The 18,859-nt window shown below is 37.3% G+C and overlaps 1 protein-coding gene and 1 pseudogene across 5 annotated transcripts in view; both read right to left on the bottom strand.

Moving 5' to 3' along the window:
- FREM2 (FRAS1 related extracellular matrix 2) overlaps positions 1-18,859 on the bottom strand; it is a 236,459-nt gene that overhangs the window by 136,981 nt on the left and 80,619 nt on the right. For all 5 annotated transcript variants that reach the window (XR_006693725.3, XR_010582565.2, XM_065533167.2 and 2 more), the window contains exons 4-6: positions 16,463-16,693; positions 2,927-3,052; positions 1,280-1,531 (exon numbers count right to left, since the gene is read on the bottom strand). Coding sequence is in view for 3 of the 5 variants with exons in the window: in XM_065533167.2 (XP_065389239.1) it covers positions 1,280-1,531; positions 2,927-3,052; positions 16,463-16,693 (609 nt within the window). In the remaining 2 variants the exon portion in view is untranslated. The remainder of the gene's footprint in view (positions 1-1,279; positions 1,532-2,926; positions 3,053-16,462; positions 16,694-18,859) is intronic.
- LOC123569952 (U6 spliceosomal RNA) lies at positions 6,612-6,775 on the bottom strand (annotated as a pseudogene).

Below are 18,859 nucleotides of genomic sequence, written 5' to 3'. Positions count from 1 at the left end.
AATGATACATGTTTAACATGATGGACATGCTAATTATGCTGATCTGATCACTATTTTATATGTCTAAACATCAATACGTGCCCCATGAATATACATAATTATTTGTCAATTCAGAAAACAAAATAAAATAAACCAAAAACAATTTAAAAACCAAAATAAGCTAAACCAAACACAAATGGCAGAAACTAGAAGAAATTTTAACAACATACAGTAAAAGGTATAATATCTATTATTCTCACAGCTACTATAAATCAGTAAGAAAATCAATTTGTATATAGACAATTCAAAGAAATACGAAGATCCAATAAACCTATGCAAAGGTCTTTTTAAAAAAATGTACAGAGGAGCCAGTACCCGTGCCTGGCACAGAGTATAGGCTCATAAGACACATTACCACGTTCACCTCTCACGTGCTTTGCCATTTAACTATCAAAGACCTTTTCTGGTAGATTATTTTCAACTTCCTAAGTTTGATCTTTTGACTGTCTTCCAGCTTCTTTCCAAACTGAAAGAATCATCCCCCAGTGTCTTCCTCTTTCACCTACCAGGAGGAAAATTTCAAGGGGGAAAGAAAACCAGCCCAGGGTTAGGGAGTCCCATCTCTCAGTTTACTGCTCTCTGCTTTACTTACAACAGTACTCGCAATCTTTCCTTTTGCTCTCTCTATCCACATAAAAAAGTACAAACTGTTTCTTGAACTGGGGAGATTAAGATCCTTTTGCTCCCTTCTCTATTTCTACTTCACAACAATTTAGTTTCTCTGGGGAAGAATGATCTAGGATATTCCCTCCCTCCTATTTTGGGGCAGAGTGGCTTGTAGGACTTAATTTTCCATGTGTTTACTAGTTATTCATTCAACAGCCTTGTCCAACAGGTTTCTTTGAAAAAACAGTTTCAAACACTGAGATTCAAGTTACAAAATATAAGCTTTTAAAAGCAAAACAAAACAAAAAACCAAGAAGGAAATAAATTAGATTTCAATTCTTCACCACGAAATGTCAAAAGTTTAATCACCTGATGGTAAATGGCATGGTGAAAGAAACTGCACAGGGGAAAAAAACACACACATAGTTGTGACTTTTGCCCTTTAGAAACATTAAATCAAGGAAGACAAACCGACAGATGCAGCCAACTTTGAAACCTAATCGGATGAAAAAACCAAACATAAAATAAATGTGTATATTATCATTGTTTTAAATTCCCATTTTTTCTGTCTAGAAAGTTGTTCCTCATGTTGTTCTTCCTGGCAAGAAGAATTTTCAAGTAAATTAGTACTCACCATCATCTTTGTCAGGAACGATTGTAACCTGAGCCCCTGGGAACTCTGATCCGATTCTCCCCCCCATGGGCATACTCAGAAGGACATGGAAGGTTTCCTCCTCCTCGTACAAGGAGTCATCAATTACGACTATCCGACACAGTTTCTCCCGTTCATCTTTGTCAAAGTGGACAACACTGGTGTGGTCCTCAGGCCTGGATATGTAATCAGAGTAAGACAACACGGAAGTCGGCACAGTTCCAGTTGCTGTTCCTGGAAGCAGAGAGAATTCAAAAGATTTTTCTGCTGAACATAAGACAAAGATATTTCCAGACACAATTATTTTCATACACAGCATTTTAATGGTCAGTTGTAGACATGAACACCCCTAGAATTGCAATAGTAACTACATACTGTTATGTATGTAGTAACTACATACTGTTCTAGTATCATGAGTTAACTTGAGAGTGACCTCAAACCTATATACCTATAAGGAATATTACATTTCAAGTGTTCTCTCCTGTCTTTCCTGTCAGTGGACTTTAGATCAACACAGTGTTACAGATTAATAGCCCCTACTATTCAAAAGCTTACTATGCACAGGCAAAGTGCCAAGTGCTTCACATACTTGTCTCCTTAATCCTCTCAACCACTCTACCCGGCTTTACACATTTGGTAACTGAGGTTTTCAGAAGTTGAACCACTTGGTCTGGGACCCAGAGTCCAAGGCTGGTCCTGAAGTTGGTTTTTTTTTTTTTTTTTTTTTGAGTCGGATTTTCGCTCTGTTGCTCAGGCTGGAATGCAATGGCGTGATCTTCGCTCACTGCAACCTCCACCTCCCAGGTTCAAGCAATTCTTCTGCCTTAGCCTCCTGAGTAGCTGGGATTACAGGCGCATGCGCGCCACCATGCCCAGTTAATTTTTGTATTTTTAGTAGAGGCGGGGTTTCACCATGTCGATCAGACTGGTTGTGAACTCCAGACCTTGTGGTCCACCTGACTCGGCCTCCCAAAGCGCTGGGATTACAGGCATGAGCCACCGAGCCCGGACTCTGAAGTTGGCTTTTAATCACTCTTCTGTACTGCCTTTCAAATCATATATCCACAAATGAAAATTTTAGCAAAAGTCTACTCTGATATCAGTATATATAACCATTGGTTTTGCATTTTTAGAAAATCTGCTTATTTCCTAGAAAGGTATTTAGTATATTAGTGAATATTATGTATTAATTTTAATTTTGTAATATATAAAATCACCTTCCATAGGATATTTGCTCATGAGCTAAACAAACATTTTGATATTTCTTTGAAATGAGTTTCAAACTGGTTTTAATTAGTTTCTTTTCCTTGGGCATGCATCATTTTGGCTTTTTTTTTTTTTTTTTTTTTTTTAATAGTAACCCATTTCTACTTGAGCAGGCTTGGGTGGGCTTTAGTTCCTTATAATCCAAAAAGCCTTGAGTATTGCAGTAAGTGACCAAGTGAAATCAGAAAGAGGACTCCTCAAAGGAGAAATCCTGAAGAAAGACTTCTAAATAAATCCTTTTCTGTATCTATGGAAAATTGATAAAGTATACCCTTCATGGCAAAATGTTATGGTTCCAATATGTTAAAAAGGCTTATTTATATCTCTTGGGAGTTATCTTAGTTTTTTGGCAAATCGAGCTACCTTGTTGGGTATAACAGACCACCATTAGCTCCTGGCTCACATCTCCGCTCCTCCGGATGGGAACGAACAGCTCACCAACATCTTCTTCAATGGAGTATTTGGACTGGGGAATAAATACAGTTGATTCTAAAGAGAAAACACAATTGCAGGCATTATTTTTGTCTGAGCTTCTTACCTCTGAAACAATCATACAGAATTAAAATTTCTCTAATGATTGATTTTTCCCCCCTTGAATATTCTTTAGAATAATATAGTGAGAGGAAAGGGAGGAAGGAGAGGGGAAAAGAAGTGGGTATAAAGGGTATAGGATCTGGACCAGTGAATTCTGAAATCTAAAAACAAAACCCAACATGGCTTTTATCTCCAGTCATTGCTTGCTTCTAAATGAATAAGTCATGCTGACACAGTTTTTATCTAACTTTGTTCTCTTGGCACACATTAACAGCTTCCAGTGGAGTACAATTTGAGAGTTAGAAATGACCTCAAACATCATCTTGTCCCATCTCCCACTTTGCAGATGAGGAAACTGAGGTTCATGCAGTTGAACTTATTTGCCAATAGCTGGCCAAGGCAGGATTAGAACTCAGATCTTGAAACATCTGTTCTGTTGTTCTTTTCATCCACAGTGTGTTCTTTTTGGACAATTCATGATTAAAATTACAATAATGCATTGTTCAACATTTTAAAAAACGCTGTTCCCTTAGAATTGATAAATCCATTTATCAGCTATAAGGAATATTTCTGTGGCTCCCTTTTACTCCTGGCAGAATAACATATACAACATTACCAATTATTCTTTTTTAACACAGTCAAAGGGCATGCTAAATAATAAAAATGGCATAATTAATTTGTTTTAAAAAATGCAGTTATCATGTAAAATAATAACTACCATTTAGTGCAATGGTTTGACATTGTAAACCCCAAACAGATACTCTGGGATTTGACTGGGAGTCTGTTTCACTGAGAGTCTCATACCCCCACAGAAAACACTTCATGATTATTTTTAAAACGGTTAACCTTATGACTTTTAATGATTATGAAAGATTGCTGGAACGGTAGATACAGCCTTGGAGGTTCCATGCTCCACCCTGCTTCACCCTGTGCTGTGCCCCAGGAGCTGACAAATGAGAACAACACCTAATGTTTCCCTTACATTCCGGCTCCTGGTTGGGTCAGCCAATGGGGAATACAGGAAGGAACTTGGAGGGCAAAAGCAGAGTGGGCCAGGTGTTTATTCCCTTGGTTTCCCTCAGGGTTTCCAGAGCTGGCTGCACACCCTCCACAAAAGGTTAGAGTGCCTGTAGAGGCCTAGCTTGCTCTCTGGCCTCGGCTAGCCTCTCCTGTCCTGTGCCTAGATGTAGTGATAGGGCTGCTCTCATTAGCCTCAAAGCACTTTATCATGCCTAGGTGTTAACGGATCTTTGCCCTCTCCTTTCTAAAAGAGTCATGTGATTCAATTCTTTTTAAATTACTCATTTTGCGTGTGCCATTTGTTTTCTCCTGGGGTTGTGACTGATCTACTAATTTTTAAAATGCTCCCATTTTAAGAAATCTGTGAATATAAGATTTTGTAGCTAATTATTTATTTATCAAATATTGATTGAGTGACATTGACTTGCCAGACACTGTGCAGGGGATACAGAAGTAACAAAATCCTTGGCCTCATGGGGTTTTTATTATAGTTGAGGGGTGGGAAGGAGGAAGAAAATATGTATACAAGAAAATAGTATATTAGGGGCAACAAATTACATGAATAAAATAAAATATGCTGAGGGTGACAGGGAAGGCTGTGGCTGGATATGGTGTCTAAGATACACAGGAAAGTTGCAAAAAAAAGTCTCTGGTAGAATTAGAATCTCACTGGAGCTGAGAGTGGAAGGTAGTAATAAAATGTCCTATATGAACAACTTAAGATAATTCCAGGTAAATGGATGGACAAATGAAAAAGGCCTCGGGGCAGGTTGTGCCAAGTGTGTACAAGTAACAGCCAGGAGGCCACTGTGCTTGAAGCAAATTGGGCAAGGAAGAGAGCCTAACATATGAGGCTAGAGAGGTAGTGAAGAGGTGGGTGGTGGGCAGGTCACATGAGCCCTTCAGGACTATTGGAAGATCTTTGGTTTTTACTCAGAGTAAGATACGGAAATAAACAAAGACCAGATGGGAAAAGAACAAGCAAATGCTGTTTATTCAGAACTTCCTTTAGCAGTGGAATCAGCCACTGTCACCTGTGTTTTGATAAAGACTCAAAGACAGGCAGAGAAGCAGGAATGCCTAATAGTGGAAAAAAGGGAAGGCTTCAGGTGTGCCCTCACTGGAGGTTGTTGGCGTGGCGAAGCTCTAGTGGATTAACTAGAAGTTGGGTATCCTATGGTTAGAGGTGCATATTTGGCTCTGTCTGGTTGTTCCAAAATTTGAAGTGGAGACAAAAATTAGGAAAGCCATCATCAGATCCTGACCACTGGGGGCTGATTGCCAAAAAAAGTTGTCTTTGGCTTTCCGGTTGCTGTAGGCTGTGCTGCAGAGTTGTATTTTAATGTGTGGTCTGGCATATGAGACTGAATGTGAGAGACTAAATATGTCTCTAATATTCAGTCCCTCAATATGAAATCATAAGAAGGCTTTGGAGATGGGGTGAAGGGTTCCATAATCTGACATACTTTAAGAACATAAGCTGTGGCTGCTGTGAGATAAAGAGACAGCAGGTCCAAGAGTTGAAGTAAAGAGCCTGATCAGGAGATTTTGCAACCATGCAGGCAAGGGATCAGGGAAGCTTGGACCAGGCAGTGGCAGTGGAGGTGGAATGACAGGGCTGCATGACAGAATATAAAGGTTGAGCCATTTGAGTTTTCTGACGGACCAGGTGTGGTATGTGCAAGAAACAAGAATCAAGGATGACTCCAAGTTTTGTTATCTTAACCAACTGGAAAGACGAAATTGCTGTGTATAGAGGTGAGGAAGATGGTAGGAGAATCAGATTTAGAAGCGGAAATCCACAGTTCCATTTTGAACATATTAAAATTGAGGTTCTTTTTAAATATCCAAGCTGAGATGTCAAATTAGCCATTTGAGTATAGAATCACAGATGTCAGTGGAGAGGTCCGAATGGAAATCTAAACTGAACATGTTGATGGTATGTAGAGCCACGAGTCAGAATAAAATCACACAGAGGAAGATAACAGATAAATAAGAGAATGGATCTAGGGATTCACCATGGGGCACTCAGAAGTCAAGGAGATAAAGAAAACCAAGCAAATGAGGCTGAGAAAAAGTCCTAGCAATGAGGACAACCAGAGGAGTGTGGGCCCCAGAGGCCGGTTACAAAAAGCATATCAAGGAAAGGGGAAGGATCAGTTGTTTCAAAAGCTGCTAACATGTCACATGAGTGAAGAACTGAGAGGGGATCATCAGATTTAGCAAATAAATCTGTCACCAGAAGTTGGTTATTTTCACCAGAACTGTTCCAGTGAAGTAGAGGGTGAATAAACCCTGAACAAGTAGGTTTAAGAGATGTGTGAGGAGAGGAACAGGTGACATCAGGTATAGGCATTTATTTCAAGAAGTTTTGCTTTAAATGGAAACAAGTGACATGGAGAGAAATGTCTATGCTGGTTTTTACTTTTTATTTTTTTTACTCGTGTGTCAGCAATCTTGGTAGCTAGGGACGTCCTCACCATCACTCAGACATCAAAAATATGAACGCTTCACAGATTTGCTTGTCATCCTTGCACAGGGGCCGTGCTAACTCCAATTTCAGTATGTGACCTGCCCAAGTGAATACTTGTTTGTTTTTTTAAAATATTCTTTTTTTTTTTAGATTTTACTTTAAGTTCTGGGATACATGTGCAGAACGTGTAGGTTTGTTACATAGGTATACATATGCCATGGTGGTTTGCTGCACCCATCAACGCATCATTAGGTTTTAAGCTCCGCATGCATTAGGTATTTGTCCTAATGCTCTCCCTCCCCTTGCCCCCCACCCCCCAACAGGCCCCAGTGTGTGATGTTCCCCTCCCTGTGTCCATGTGTTCTCATTGTCCAACTCCCACTTATGAGTGAGAACGTGCAGTCTTTGGTTTTCTGTTCCTGTGTTAGTTTGCTGAGAATGCTGATTTATTTTTAAGATGAGTTTTAGTAAGGGCAAGAATTACACCTATTATTATGAACTAAGGTTTTTACCAAATACAAAATTTCAGTGTAGAAATTATCATAAGACTTGAGTACAAATAATACACCAAGTATCACTGAAAATTCAAGTCAAATATTCAATTAGTTTCAGTGAGTTTGTTTTCATTAACTTATGGAAATGTGCTCTAGTATCACCTAGATTTTGGTAGTCTTCAGGTCATGGACTCCGTGGCATTAGTATGAAATACTACATAAAGTTTGATTTATTAGGGTTTTTGTTAACTTTTATTTTTTTTAAGTTCAGGGGTACAAGTGCAGGTTTGCTACACAGATAAATGTGTGCCATGATGCCTTGCTGGACAGATGTTAAGCCTAGTACCCATTGGTTATCTTTCCTGATCTTCTCCCTCTGCCCACCCTCCACCCTCTGAAAGGCCCAGCGTATGTTGTTTCCTGATATGTGTCCATCTATTCTCATCCTTTAGGGTTTGTTATGGGCTGAATGTTTGTGTTCGTCCTGTATTATATGTTGAAGCCCTAATCCCCAAGGCAGAGGTATTAGGAGATGCAGCCTTTGGGAGGTACTTTGGTGAGGTCATGAGGGTGGGGCCTTCAGGATGGGATTAGTGTCCTTATAAGAAGAGGAAGACAGAGGTATTTTTCTCTCCAAGAGCATGCGCCAAGGAAATGTCTTATGAAGACTCAGAGAGAAGGTAGCCATTTCCAAGCCAGAGAGAGGCCCCTTACCAGGAAGCAAATCTACCGGTACCTCGGTCTTGGATTCTCCAGCCTCCAGAACTGTGAGAAAGAAATGTCTGTTGTTTAAGCCACCTCAGTCTGTGGCATTTTGTTATAGCAGCCTGAGCTGACTAACACAGCGCTGATTATTCATAAGATTCATTCTATACTTCTAATCTATACTGGCCAGGGTTTTCTTTTCAAATAAGTTATTCAGAAGTGGTCCATGTATGGGATTTTAATTTAATAAGCTTTTTAAATGTTTAAAGCTCAAGCACCTGAGTTTTGATTCTTCCTATACCTTATGACCCACGCAGGTTTGATTAAACAATCCAGGACTTCTTGCCAGTGCCAGTAAGTTTGAATTAGGAATAAAAAAGAAAAGCGAGTGTCTGGGCTGTGCCCTTCGCTCTGGAATTCACTCCTACAGTCAATCTGACAGAGAGTAAATAGGCCCAGTATCAAGTTTAGGTCTTCTGTTGACCTAACTTCTAACAGAAATATGTAGGCTGTGGGAAAAACTGGAAAAGGGTCATCACAGAGACAAAGAAAGGCTTCCCTGATAGACTTTTCAGTTAACATTCCTTTCCAACTTCGCATTATAAATACAATGGAAGTGTCTATGCAGACTGCTTTAAGTAAGCACAGCACTTTAAGTGCAAAATCCCTAAAAGTGGCATTTGTAGACTACCCTTAAAAATTATTAGTTAGTAGGCATGGAGTTCTTATTATTTGCTAAGCTCTATTCTAAACACTTCACATGACTGGCTAGTTTTATCCTTGCAACAACCTTTGAGGTGAGAATTATTATGACTCACTTTACCTCTGAGGACACGGTGTTAAGTGAATAGCTGAAAGTTAGGTTGGTAGGTGGCGATGCTGGGATTTCAACCCAGAAACTCCATGTCAGAGCCCACCCAGGCTCATAACCACTACACGCTACTGCCTAAGAGAAGACTGCTCAGGGTAGCTGGGTGTGGGAACATCACTTACACCAGAGAAAATCAAAAGGTTAAATTGAGATGAAAAAGAGCAATACAAAGTACTACTAAGGCAGAGAGATGGCCATTGCAGTAGAATCAGAAAAAAATGAAGTTAGAAACAAATATTTTGAGAATTCTTTTTTAAGATCCAGTATTTTCATAGAAATTATATATATACACGATTATATACATACACAATTATGAAAGTATATATAATTTTATAACATATGTCCAATATGCATATTAATAAATCTTCACAAGTACGAAAAAGTATATAATGTATATAGTATGTTAGTATGTATACAGAGTATAATGTATGTATATCATAATATAAAAGTACACATGTCAAATCCCATTAACACACTGGATTGGAACTGCAGCTGTCTTTGCGAAGATGTTCATTGAGAGACAAAGTAAGGGCTACATTATAGAAATAGTCAACTCTCAAAGAAGAAAGATGACTGCAGGGTTGTCCTCTCAAATGTTAACAATGGTTACTCCCAAGGGGTAAGGTTGCAAATGACTTTTTGAAATTAAGGGAATAGACCTCTGTTTTTTTTTTCTTTTTAGCAGTTTTAGATTCAGAGACCAACGAATGGACAGTGCATATGGTTCCCATATATCCCTTCACTCTCTCTCATTTTCCACCATTATTAACATCTTGTATTTGTTTTTGACAATGAACATGTGTTACCTTTATACTTTCAGATCGATTTAATTACCCTTTATTTTGAAAGAAAGAGTAAAGTGGATGCATTCTTTATTAGTCCACGTGACTATACTGTAATGAGTACTGCCATTTGTAACTGCAGTTTTTATTTTTAGGTTTTGACTGTGCTACAGCATAGGCAAAATTGATTTCTGTTCTCAGACATAAAGTAGTTGTAGCTTCATTTGAAAGAGAATGTACATTTTGTCCCTTCTCTCAATTATATTTTACAGAGGATAAAAAAATAAACAGACTCTGCTAAATAATGATAGAACAAAATATCTTCTAAAAATCTGCTATAATAGAACAAGAAAGGAGAAGAAAATAGAGTACATGGATGAAGGCATTGATTGTTCCTTGCCTTTAAGAAATTTGTCACATTCAAAAACAACTCAGCAGATATTCCAGATTCCAGTGCATTTTCAGGCCACTATGGCGCCCTCAGACTGGCCAACAAGTGGCACTGAATACAGCAGAGTCTGTCATTGATATATTTGAACTTGGACAGCTTTCTTATATTTCTATAGTCTGTTTGTTTTACTCGAAAACAGACATAGTAATACAGACTAATTTTCACAGGAGCTTGAAAAAGAAATACATCAAAGTAATGTAAACATACCCAAACCACATGATAATAAGTGCTATGAGTTCACATCAAGATATCATGAGGTCCAAAAGTTATCCTTTGGTACTATACAAATGTGTTGGTTAAAGTGAATCTTCGGGGTCGGGAGTGGTGGCTCATGCCTATAGTCCCAGCACTTTGGGAGGCCGAGGCAGGCAGATCACTTGAGGTCAGGAGTTCGAGACCAGCCTGGCCAACATGGTGAAACCCCGTTTCTACTAAAAATACAAAAATTAGCTGGGTATGGTGGTGCACACCTGTAATCCCAGCTATTTGGGAGGCTGAGGCAGGAGAATCACTTGAACTGAGGAGGTGGAGGCTGCAGTGAGCCAAGATTGTGCCACTGCATTCCAGCCTGGGTGACAGAGTGAGACTCTATCTCTAAATAAATAAGTAAATGAAGTGAATCTTTTGATAATCTTCGTTTGAATTATTAAATGTTTTTATTTTGTAAATGGAAAAACTTTCAGAAAGTTTTTCATGACTCAAGTTTTATTTTGCACCTTTTTTTTTCTTATCCACTACTCAGTGTCAGAAACTAAGCGCTATACTTTTACCAAGTGTTTGAAATTTTTTGTTTGCTTTGAGATGATGACCCATGCTTCACACTGATAGTTTCTTTTTAAAAAATGGTTGACTCACTAAAGTTGAAGCTCTCACATGCCTGCTTTATCATTTCTCTGTCATCACCTGCAGTGTACTATCATTTCACTAATTCTGGATCTTGAATTTTGGCACATTCATCTAAAAATATCAGCTAGCCAGTGACCTCCTTATGTCAACATTGACAGTGTGTAGAATTTCAAAAATAAGAATGAATGTTTGGGTTTCATATTGTAGTCAGCCTATGTCACCTGAATTCTATCGTATGAAATGGATTTGGCTCATTCAGAATACACATTTTTGCCTTTTCTTTGTACCCATAAATATTAGGTTTTTAACCTTTAATGTTAAGTTCTACATTCCTTTAAAAATGTGTTTATTCTCTATTAAATATTATATAGCATTAACCTGCCATGGGCCCACCAGAAATGATTACAGAGATCAAATATTTAATCTACTAGTTCCTGGCCATATTTTGGTACCATGGAAATATCAGAATGACTCAGTTTCTATCAGAAGTTGGCAGACATTTCAAGTGTACAAACTAAATAATTACACACACTGTTACAGGCTCTAGATACCTTTGCTAAGTATTTGTATTCAAATACCTCTATATTTGAGGTTGTTTTCTCCCAATAAATGTACATAAAACTCCATTTACTCTGACTAGAAATTACAAAGTCAAAAAAGAATGGGATCTTTATATAAAATAAGACGTTTTCGGTCTTGCATATTTTCCCTTAACAAAAATGGAAATGTTTCACATTAACTAATATCTATATGCTTTAAAGAGCAAGGAAAGATAGTATAATTTCTGACAGCTAGGGAACTTAATACACAGAGTTTAAGAAACTCTATCTTAGAAGCCTTTCCTTCTCTCTCAAGACTGGATACTCCATAGATACTCCTTCTATGGGCTCTAGTTGCTCTTTTATGAGAGGACATAGCATTCTATATTGTTAATTGTAACAATCTAGGGGAATGCAATCACCTAATTATATGATTAACTTCAAGGGTTAGTATGCCTTCTTCTCTACTACCTAGATCCTAGCAGCATTCCTGGCATAGAGTAGATGTTTAATAAGCATTTGTCAAATATACAGATACATAATGCAGGGGCTGACTTGGTCTTAATTATTTTCTTAGAATGCTTAGTTTTATTCACCTATATAATAAATTCGAGGCTTAATATATAATAGAAAGAGAAAAGAGAAGAGCATAAGAAGGGAAGAAGTTACTTTGTTGTTTTCATACACAAGATAAGTAAAACAATGTCACGGTGATAAGTTCACTGATTAATTATGATTTGGGATATTACTTCTTTTCTAACCATGTAAAACGATAGAAGACCATAACTCAGGGGAAAGAAGAGCTCTGGAAGGTGAAACAATATATATATTTGAATATACATTGTTTAGTTTTATTTTATATATATATATATATATATATATATATATATTAAATACTGCCTCTGGCACTTATTAGCTGGGTGACTTGGGGAAAGTAAATTCCTTGACCCTCAGAGATCTTTGTAAATTGATATATAAATCACAGTTATAAACATAAGGTTTAAATGAGATAAGTTTTCAAAGCTCTATTTCTCAGCTTCCTCATCCAGAAAATGAGTTGTGTTTCATGAACTTTAAACCCTTCCCAGTTGGAACTTTCTATGTGCATATTGAAAGAAAGAAGAAGCTGTGTGTGGTGACTGATGCCTGTAATCTCAACATTTTGGGAGGCCAAGGAGGACCACTTGAGGCCAGGAATTCAAGACCAGCCTGGGCAACATAGTGAGACTCCTGTCTCTGCAAAAAAACAACCAACTAAAAAAACAAAGAAACAAAACAAAACAAAGAAACACTTATCTGGGCATGGTGGTGTGTACCTCTATTACTAGGTGCTTGGAAGGCTGAGGTGGGAGCATTGCTTGAGCCCAGGAGTTTGGGGATGCAGCGAGCTATGATAGTTCCACTGCACTCAAGCCTAGGCGACAGAGTGAGATACTGTGTCGAGAAAAAGGGGGTGTGGGGTGACTGTAGAATCAATCTCAATGAGTGACTGAACTCACTCTTTACATGAGGGTCAGCTCTATTGATCGCAGAGCCATGGTTCCCAACCAGAGAGCCACAGACACTTGGAGGCATGGGGGCGGGGGGTGGGGTATTACAGTACATCTATGAGGGCACTGAGTATCAGACCAGGTTAGATAAATAAGCAAGCATATAACTGTAGTGATATTTTTTCAGTGATGTAGATGCTGGCGTATTAAATAAAATACAGTCATTTAAAATCTTCACATATATAACAACTATATAATTTTAAAAATATATGGATAGACGGCATTGGAAGAGCATAATTATAAAATGTGAGAAGCCAATACATGTATATGTGTTTGTGTGTGTGTTAAAAAGTTCTGGACTCGGCGCGGTGGCTCATATCTGTAATCCCAGCACTTTGAGAGGCCAAGGCGGGTGGATCACCTGAGATCAGGAGTTCCAGACCAGACTGGCCAACATGGTGAAACCCCGTTTCTACTAAAGATACAAAAATTAGCCAGGCATGGTGGCAAGTGCCTGTAATCCAGGCTACTTGGGAGGATGAGACAGGAGAATCGCTTGAACCCCGGAGGTGGAGGTTGCAGTGAGCCCAGATCGCGCCATTGCACTCCAGCCTGGGCCACGAGAGTGAAACTCCATCAAAAAAAAAAAAAAAGTTATTTTTGTCATATAATTTTGGAACTAATGCTCTAAAACTTGCCAAATATAAAATTGAAAGCCTCCAGCTAGTAAGTGCCAGAGGCAGTATTTAAAATATATATATATATGAAAATGTATAATAAAACTAAACAATATATATTCAAATATGTATATTGTTTCCCCCTCTAGAGCTCTTCTTTCCCCTGAGTTTTAGGTCTTCTGTCATTTTACATGGTTAGAAAAGAAGTAATTTCCCAAATCATAATTAATCAGTGAACTTATCACCGTGACATTGTTTTACTTATCTTGTATATGAAAACAAGTAAAATGCCTAAAATGGTTCATATGTCTACAAGGGACTGAATGAGAGAACATATATAATGTGCTAAACACAGTCTCTATTGCATAGTAACTGCTCAGTGGATTTCAGTCGTTACCATTATAAAGTACTGAGGAAAGCATAGACTTACATGTGTTTACATAAACTTGCTAATAAGTAAAACCAGTTCCCAGCCTAAAATAAAGCAGAGTTGGTTATTCCCTCTTCTAAATTTCACAATACTGTTCATACCTTGTTTTATCACATCACATTCTGCTGTGACAAGTTAAAGGGCTCTCTGTCCCATCCCCTGTGGTCTTTGACAGCGGAGATTCTATGCTATTATCTTTGCATTCCCAATATATAGTGCTGAACCCAGCACAAATATGAGCTGGACAAATTTTTAATGCATGAAAACAAAACATCATAACATGTCCTAGAATGAATATGCAGAGGGAGAGCTTGTAGGCATAATGGCTCCTGGGGCAGGTGAATTTATATGCAAAGAGCTGGAGAGACAGTACAAAAGGAAACAAAGTTTTTAAATGGTGGGGAAAGTGATCCTTTGTTAGGAAAAAATATTACTCAATTTCTTAAAATGAAATCTAACATTAGATTTATGATATTAGAAATAAGAATATTTGCATTCTGCTTTATGTTTTATAGAACTCTTTCATAGGAATGCTGTAACATGATAATTATTACTTTTTCAGATTTTGTGCATTAGGAAACTTTATTAAAAGCTATTTTATTTTAGGGCATACAACTAGAAATAGAGTTGGGAAGCAATTTCAGGTCTTACAGTTTCAAGACCCATGGTCTTCAACAAGGCACGGAGCATACCAAGCATTATGGAAGACTTGTCAGTTATCCAAGGATTATCATGACTTGAAATAAACAGGGCTGAATTTTATCTCCAAAATTCTGAAACAACTTAGATGATCAATAAATGAAATGAAATTATGGCAAAGTTTCATTTGGCATAGCCTACACTAAGAAAAGATTATATAAGTGGGGGGCTGTGTATGTGTTTTGTTTCGTTTTTAATATTCTACTGCTTAGATCTATCATGGGTGCTGAGCGTCACTCTGAGCTTATAAATAGGAAGGCAGAAACGAATTCAAGTGTCTTATTTCTTCAAGTAATATGGCAATTGTACTAGTTAGGAAATAAAATATCAAAAAATGGCTTCCAGTTTTAACTAATGAATCCGTTTGTATTAAAGCTGACCTGGGCTTGTTTAAAAGAGAAAAGCTTTATTTTTCAAGCATATATGCAAAGTTCAAGACCAAAAGAAAGTTTCATTATTTATCTCTGGATAATGTAGATAAAATTAAGTAAATGCTAACTGTTCTTTAATGAAAATTACAAACATAATTGAACTTCATATTTAACTAAAGGCAGAGTTGTTAGTTAAACAAATGATGTCAGAGCTCCAGTTTTCTTATTCACTTTCTTTAATTACGCTTAGTCTTTTAACACAGGGATTTCCACACAGGTCTCTATTTCATGTACTCTGTAGATTGTATCTTTGCAAACCATTTAAGAGTTTTCTGATTGACAAAATAAAGTAGGCTGGAAGTTTAAAAGAAAGTCATGTCTGGCTTCTGACAGGATATTAGCTTTAGATGTTTTGCAGGGTTTGTATAAATGCCAGCCCTCAAAAAGCTATTCAATCTTTTTTTTTTCTTTTTCTTTTTTTTTTCTTTTTAAAATTTTCTGACTAGATCAAGACAAGCCAGGACTGTAGAAGTATGACAGGGGGAAGAAAAAGGTCAAATTACACACAAAAGCATTAAGGTTCACTTTTGCCAGCATCAGCCAAGGTGTGCATTGACAAGAAAATGTAATCTGACAGAAATTAACAGCAATGATTCAAAACACTGTGTTCACTACAAAATGGGGGTGGGTGGGGTGGGTATTATGCAACAAATGTGGAAACATATGGCCAAATAAAAATTTTTGGCTGGTAAATATATAAAGAAATCTTGAATAATTAAAAGTAATATGGGGAACACATTAATTCAAGAATGATCTCATACTCAAGCCGTTTGTTTCAAAGATACATTAAGACATTTAAAGGACTCCAAAAAGTGATGAATTAATTTAAGAAAAATGACATGAGCAGTATTAAATGATAGAATTATAATAACAGGAAGAACATGTTGGTAATTCTATGGGTAGTTCATTTACTTGGAAAAATATAGCATCCCTGGCTGGGCACAGGGGCTCATACCTGTAATCCCAGTGCTTTGGGAGGCTGAATTGGGAGGATAGCTTGAGGCCAGAAGTTTGACACTAGCCTGGGCAACATAGTAAGACCCTGTCTTTACAAACGATTATATATATATACATATATATATAAAATATATAAATAAAATTAAATATAAACATGTAATTATATATATAATAAAATATTTTCTGGTAATATGAAAATTATACTAGCTGGAAAATATATATAATTATATTTATATACACATAAAATCTAGTAATACAATTTATATATAAATATATACTTATATATTATACATATTTTATATATATATAGCATTCTTTCATTACTTTTTAGTTTCCGTCTTCCTGTCAGCATATCTGAGAATAATGAATCATTAATCTAGAAGATTCTCTCTATGGAAATTTCAAACATTGAATTTAAAACTATAAGCTATACCCCTATAAGGTATTTTGTCATAGCAGCCCAACAGCAACAACATAAACCAGTTGACAATGGCTCTTACCATCTCCCGGATCCATGATCTCGACAGTGGCGACCGTGGGGAATTCCAGGGCAGCCAGCACAGGCTCTGAGAGGACCACCTGAAAGGTTTCAGACCGCTCATGCTCCCCATCACTCAGGATCCGCACTCGCCACGTGGCCCTGGTCTGGCCCGGGTTGAACTGCACTTGTTTCTGTGCTTTGCCCTTGAAGTCTCTGTCTTTTTCTGCAGTCCCATCTCTCGTGCCAATACCTTTACAGAAACACAGTATCATTTTCTTAGCTTCATTTCCCCTTGGGTTATTAACATTTTCCCTGTTAGTTTTTTGCATGTCGTTTTATCCTGAAAAGCAAAGTTGATCCTGCTTTGACCTCATGAAATGGAAAACTGGGAATGGGTCTGATGATGAAAGTGTTTCACTGCAGGTGTTGGGTAGTTTGTGATTCTGTTCTGCTTTTGCCTCAATTATGGTTTTGCTATATATGCTTTGGGCTACATTTGGATTAGAACTTCCTGTCAAACAAGACCAAGTAAATGTATATTCACATTGTACAATATCCTTACTCCTACAAGTTTATGCAATCGTAAAACTCTTCACATTTACTTTTGCGTGTGTTGCTGGATATTATACATTAAAAAAAAAAAAGAAACATTCTTTAACTGTAAAATATAAGCCAATAAGAAACTCCTCCATGAAAGAATTCTCTGACTCTCAATCTGTCATAAATGGTCAAGTGGAATAATAAAAAGTGATAGTATTCTCTAAGCACTTAATAGAACTAGGGTCCTTTAAAAAATGTAATTCACTGTTTTTCAACATGGTCACTGACAATTTTTTCTTTCTGGAACACCCCAGAATTCCATGAAATTAAATAAACAGAATTGGAGAGCTAAATATATATGGTTATTATGAGCAGTATGCTTGGCTTACTCTGGTAGTTCATTTCAGTTAGCTGGGAAGGTTGAAGGATCTCTAACTACATTAGGTCTCTAACTACATTGCAAGATGATCTTCATTATTCCCATGCCAGGTACTCAAACTATAGGGTACATTATCCAAAAGCAGTGAAAACATTTAATGTCATAGAAAAATTATAAAATGGCAATGGTACTTGGACTTCTGTATCTTTAAATACAGAACCAGAGCCTCTTAATGAGTCAAGTGAATACAATAATTTTCAAATATATTTCTCTAAACCTGGGCATTGTCAGAGAAGTTGGTAAGACAGACAGATATAAAAGAGGGAAAAATAAGGCTGGGCATGGTGGCTCAGGATTGTCATCCCAACAGTTTGGAAGGGCGAGGTGGATGGATCACTTGAGCCCAGGAGTTCCAGACCATCCTGGGAAACATGGTGAAACCCCATCTCTACAAAAAAGACCAAAATTAGCTGGGTGTGGTGGCACATGCCTGTAGTCCTCGCTACTGGGGAGGCTGAGGTGGAAGGATCACCTGAGCCCTAGGAGGTCAAGACCGTAGTGAGTTGTGATTATGCCACTGTGCTCCAGCCTGGGTGAGTGAGACCCTGCTTCAAAAATTAAAAATACATGAATACATAAATAAATAAATAAAAGAGGGAAAAATAAAGTCTTGTGACTTAGATTTGTTAAATCTTGAAAATAAGTTATTTGGAAGATTTTGCATTTAATCAAAAATTATATTTTTAAAAACAATGTCTTTTGTTTTTCAAACTAGAAATGAAACTGGACTAAATAAGATCCATTCAACCACAAGTATTCATTGAGTTCTTATTCCATGCCAGCCTCTGTTCTGTGTGCTGGGGCTGTATCAGAGAACAAAACAGACAGAAACCCTTGCCTTCATAATGCTTATATAAGAGTCATTTGAATATGTATCTATATATAGGAATATATCAATAACTGCTATTTTAATCTTAAAATGAAGATGAAAACAAAGATTTTATTAAAAATGTTTCTGTCTTACAGATCTCAGAAAAATAACTGACATAAATATTGCATCATATTTTTCTTTTACAGTAGCAGGTAAAATATAATTTATGTAATGGCAAGAGAAAAAAAGGGCACAGAACCAGGAATTGCAGGGCTGCGTATCTTGCTGAATGCTTTAGACTTCCTGATAGCTCTCTGGTTCCTCGTGCACGCAGAGTTGGTTGTCAACACCTCTTGGATCCACTACAATTCACTGCCAAGATGCTGATGAAAGGAATCATTCTCTCTGAGGTTCCAGAACACATTCTGCTCACTGACCCATCTATCCCCAGTGGCATGACCAGCAAAAATCTGTTAGTCTGCCTCTGATAGCTACTGCTCACTTTTCTGTTTTGTTTTCTTTCATCAGCAATGCATTATTATTATTTTTTTTGAGTTTCAAAAGGGAGTTAAAAACAAAAATTGAGTAAGTATGATACAAGGAATGTCTGCTAGTTCCAACTAGTC

The sequence above is a fragment of the Macaca fascicularis genome, chromosome 17, assembly GCF_037993035.2.
Source record: "Macaca fascicularis isolate 582-1 chromosome 17, T2T-MFA8v1.1".
Lineage (NCBI taxonomy): Eukaryota > Metazoa > Chordata > Mammalia > Primates > Cercopithecidae > Macaca > Macaca fascicularis.
Note: the sequence above shows the minus strand (reverse complement) of the source record. Positions and strands in the feature narration are given on the sequence as shown.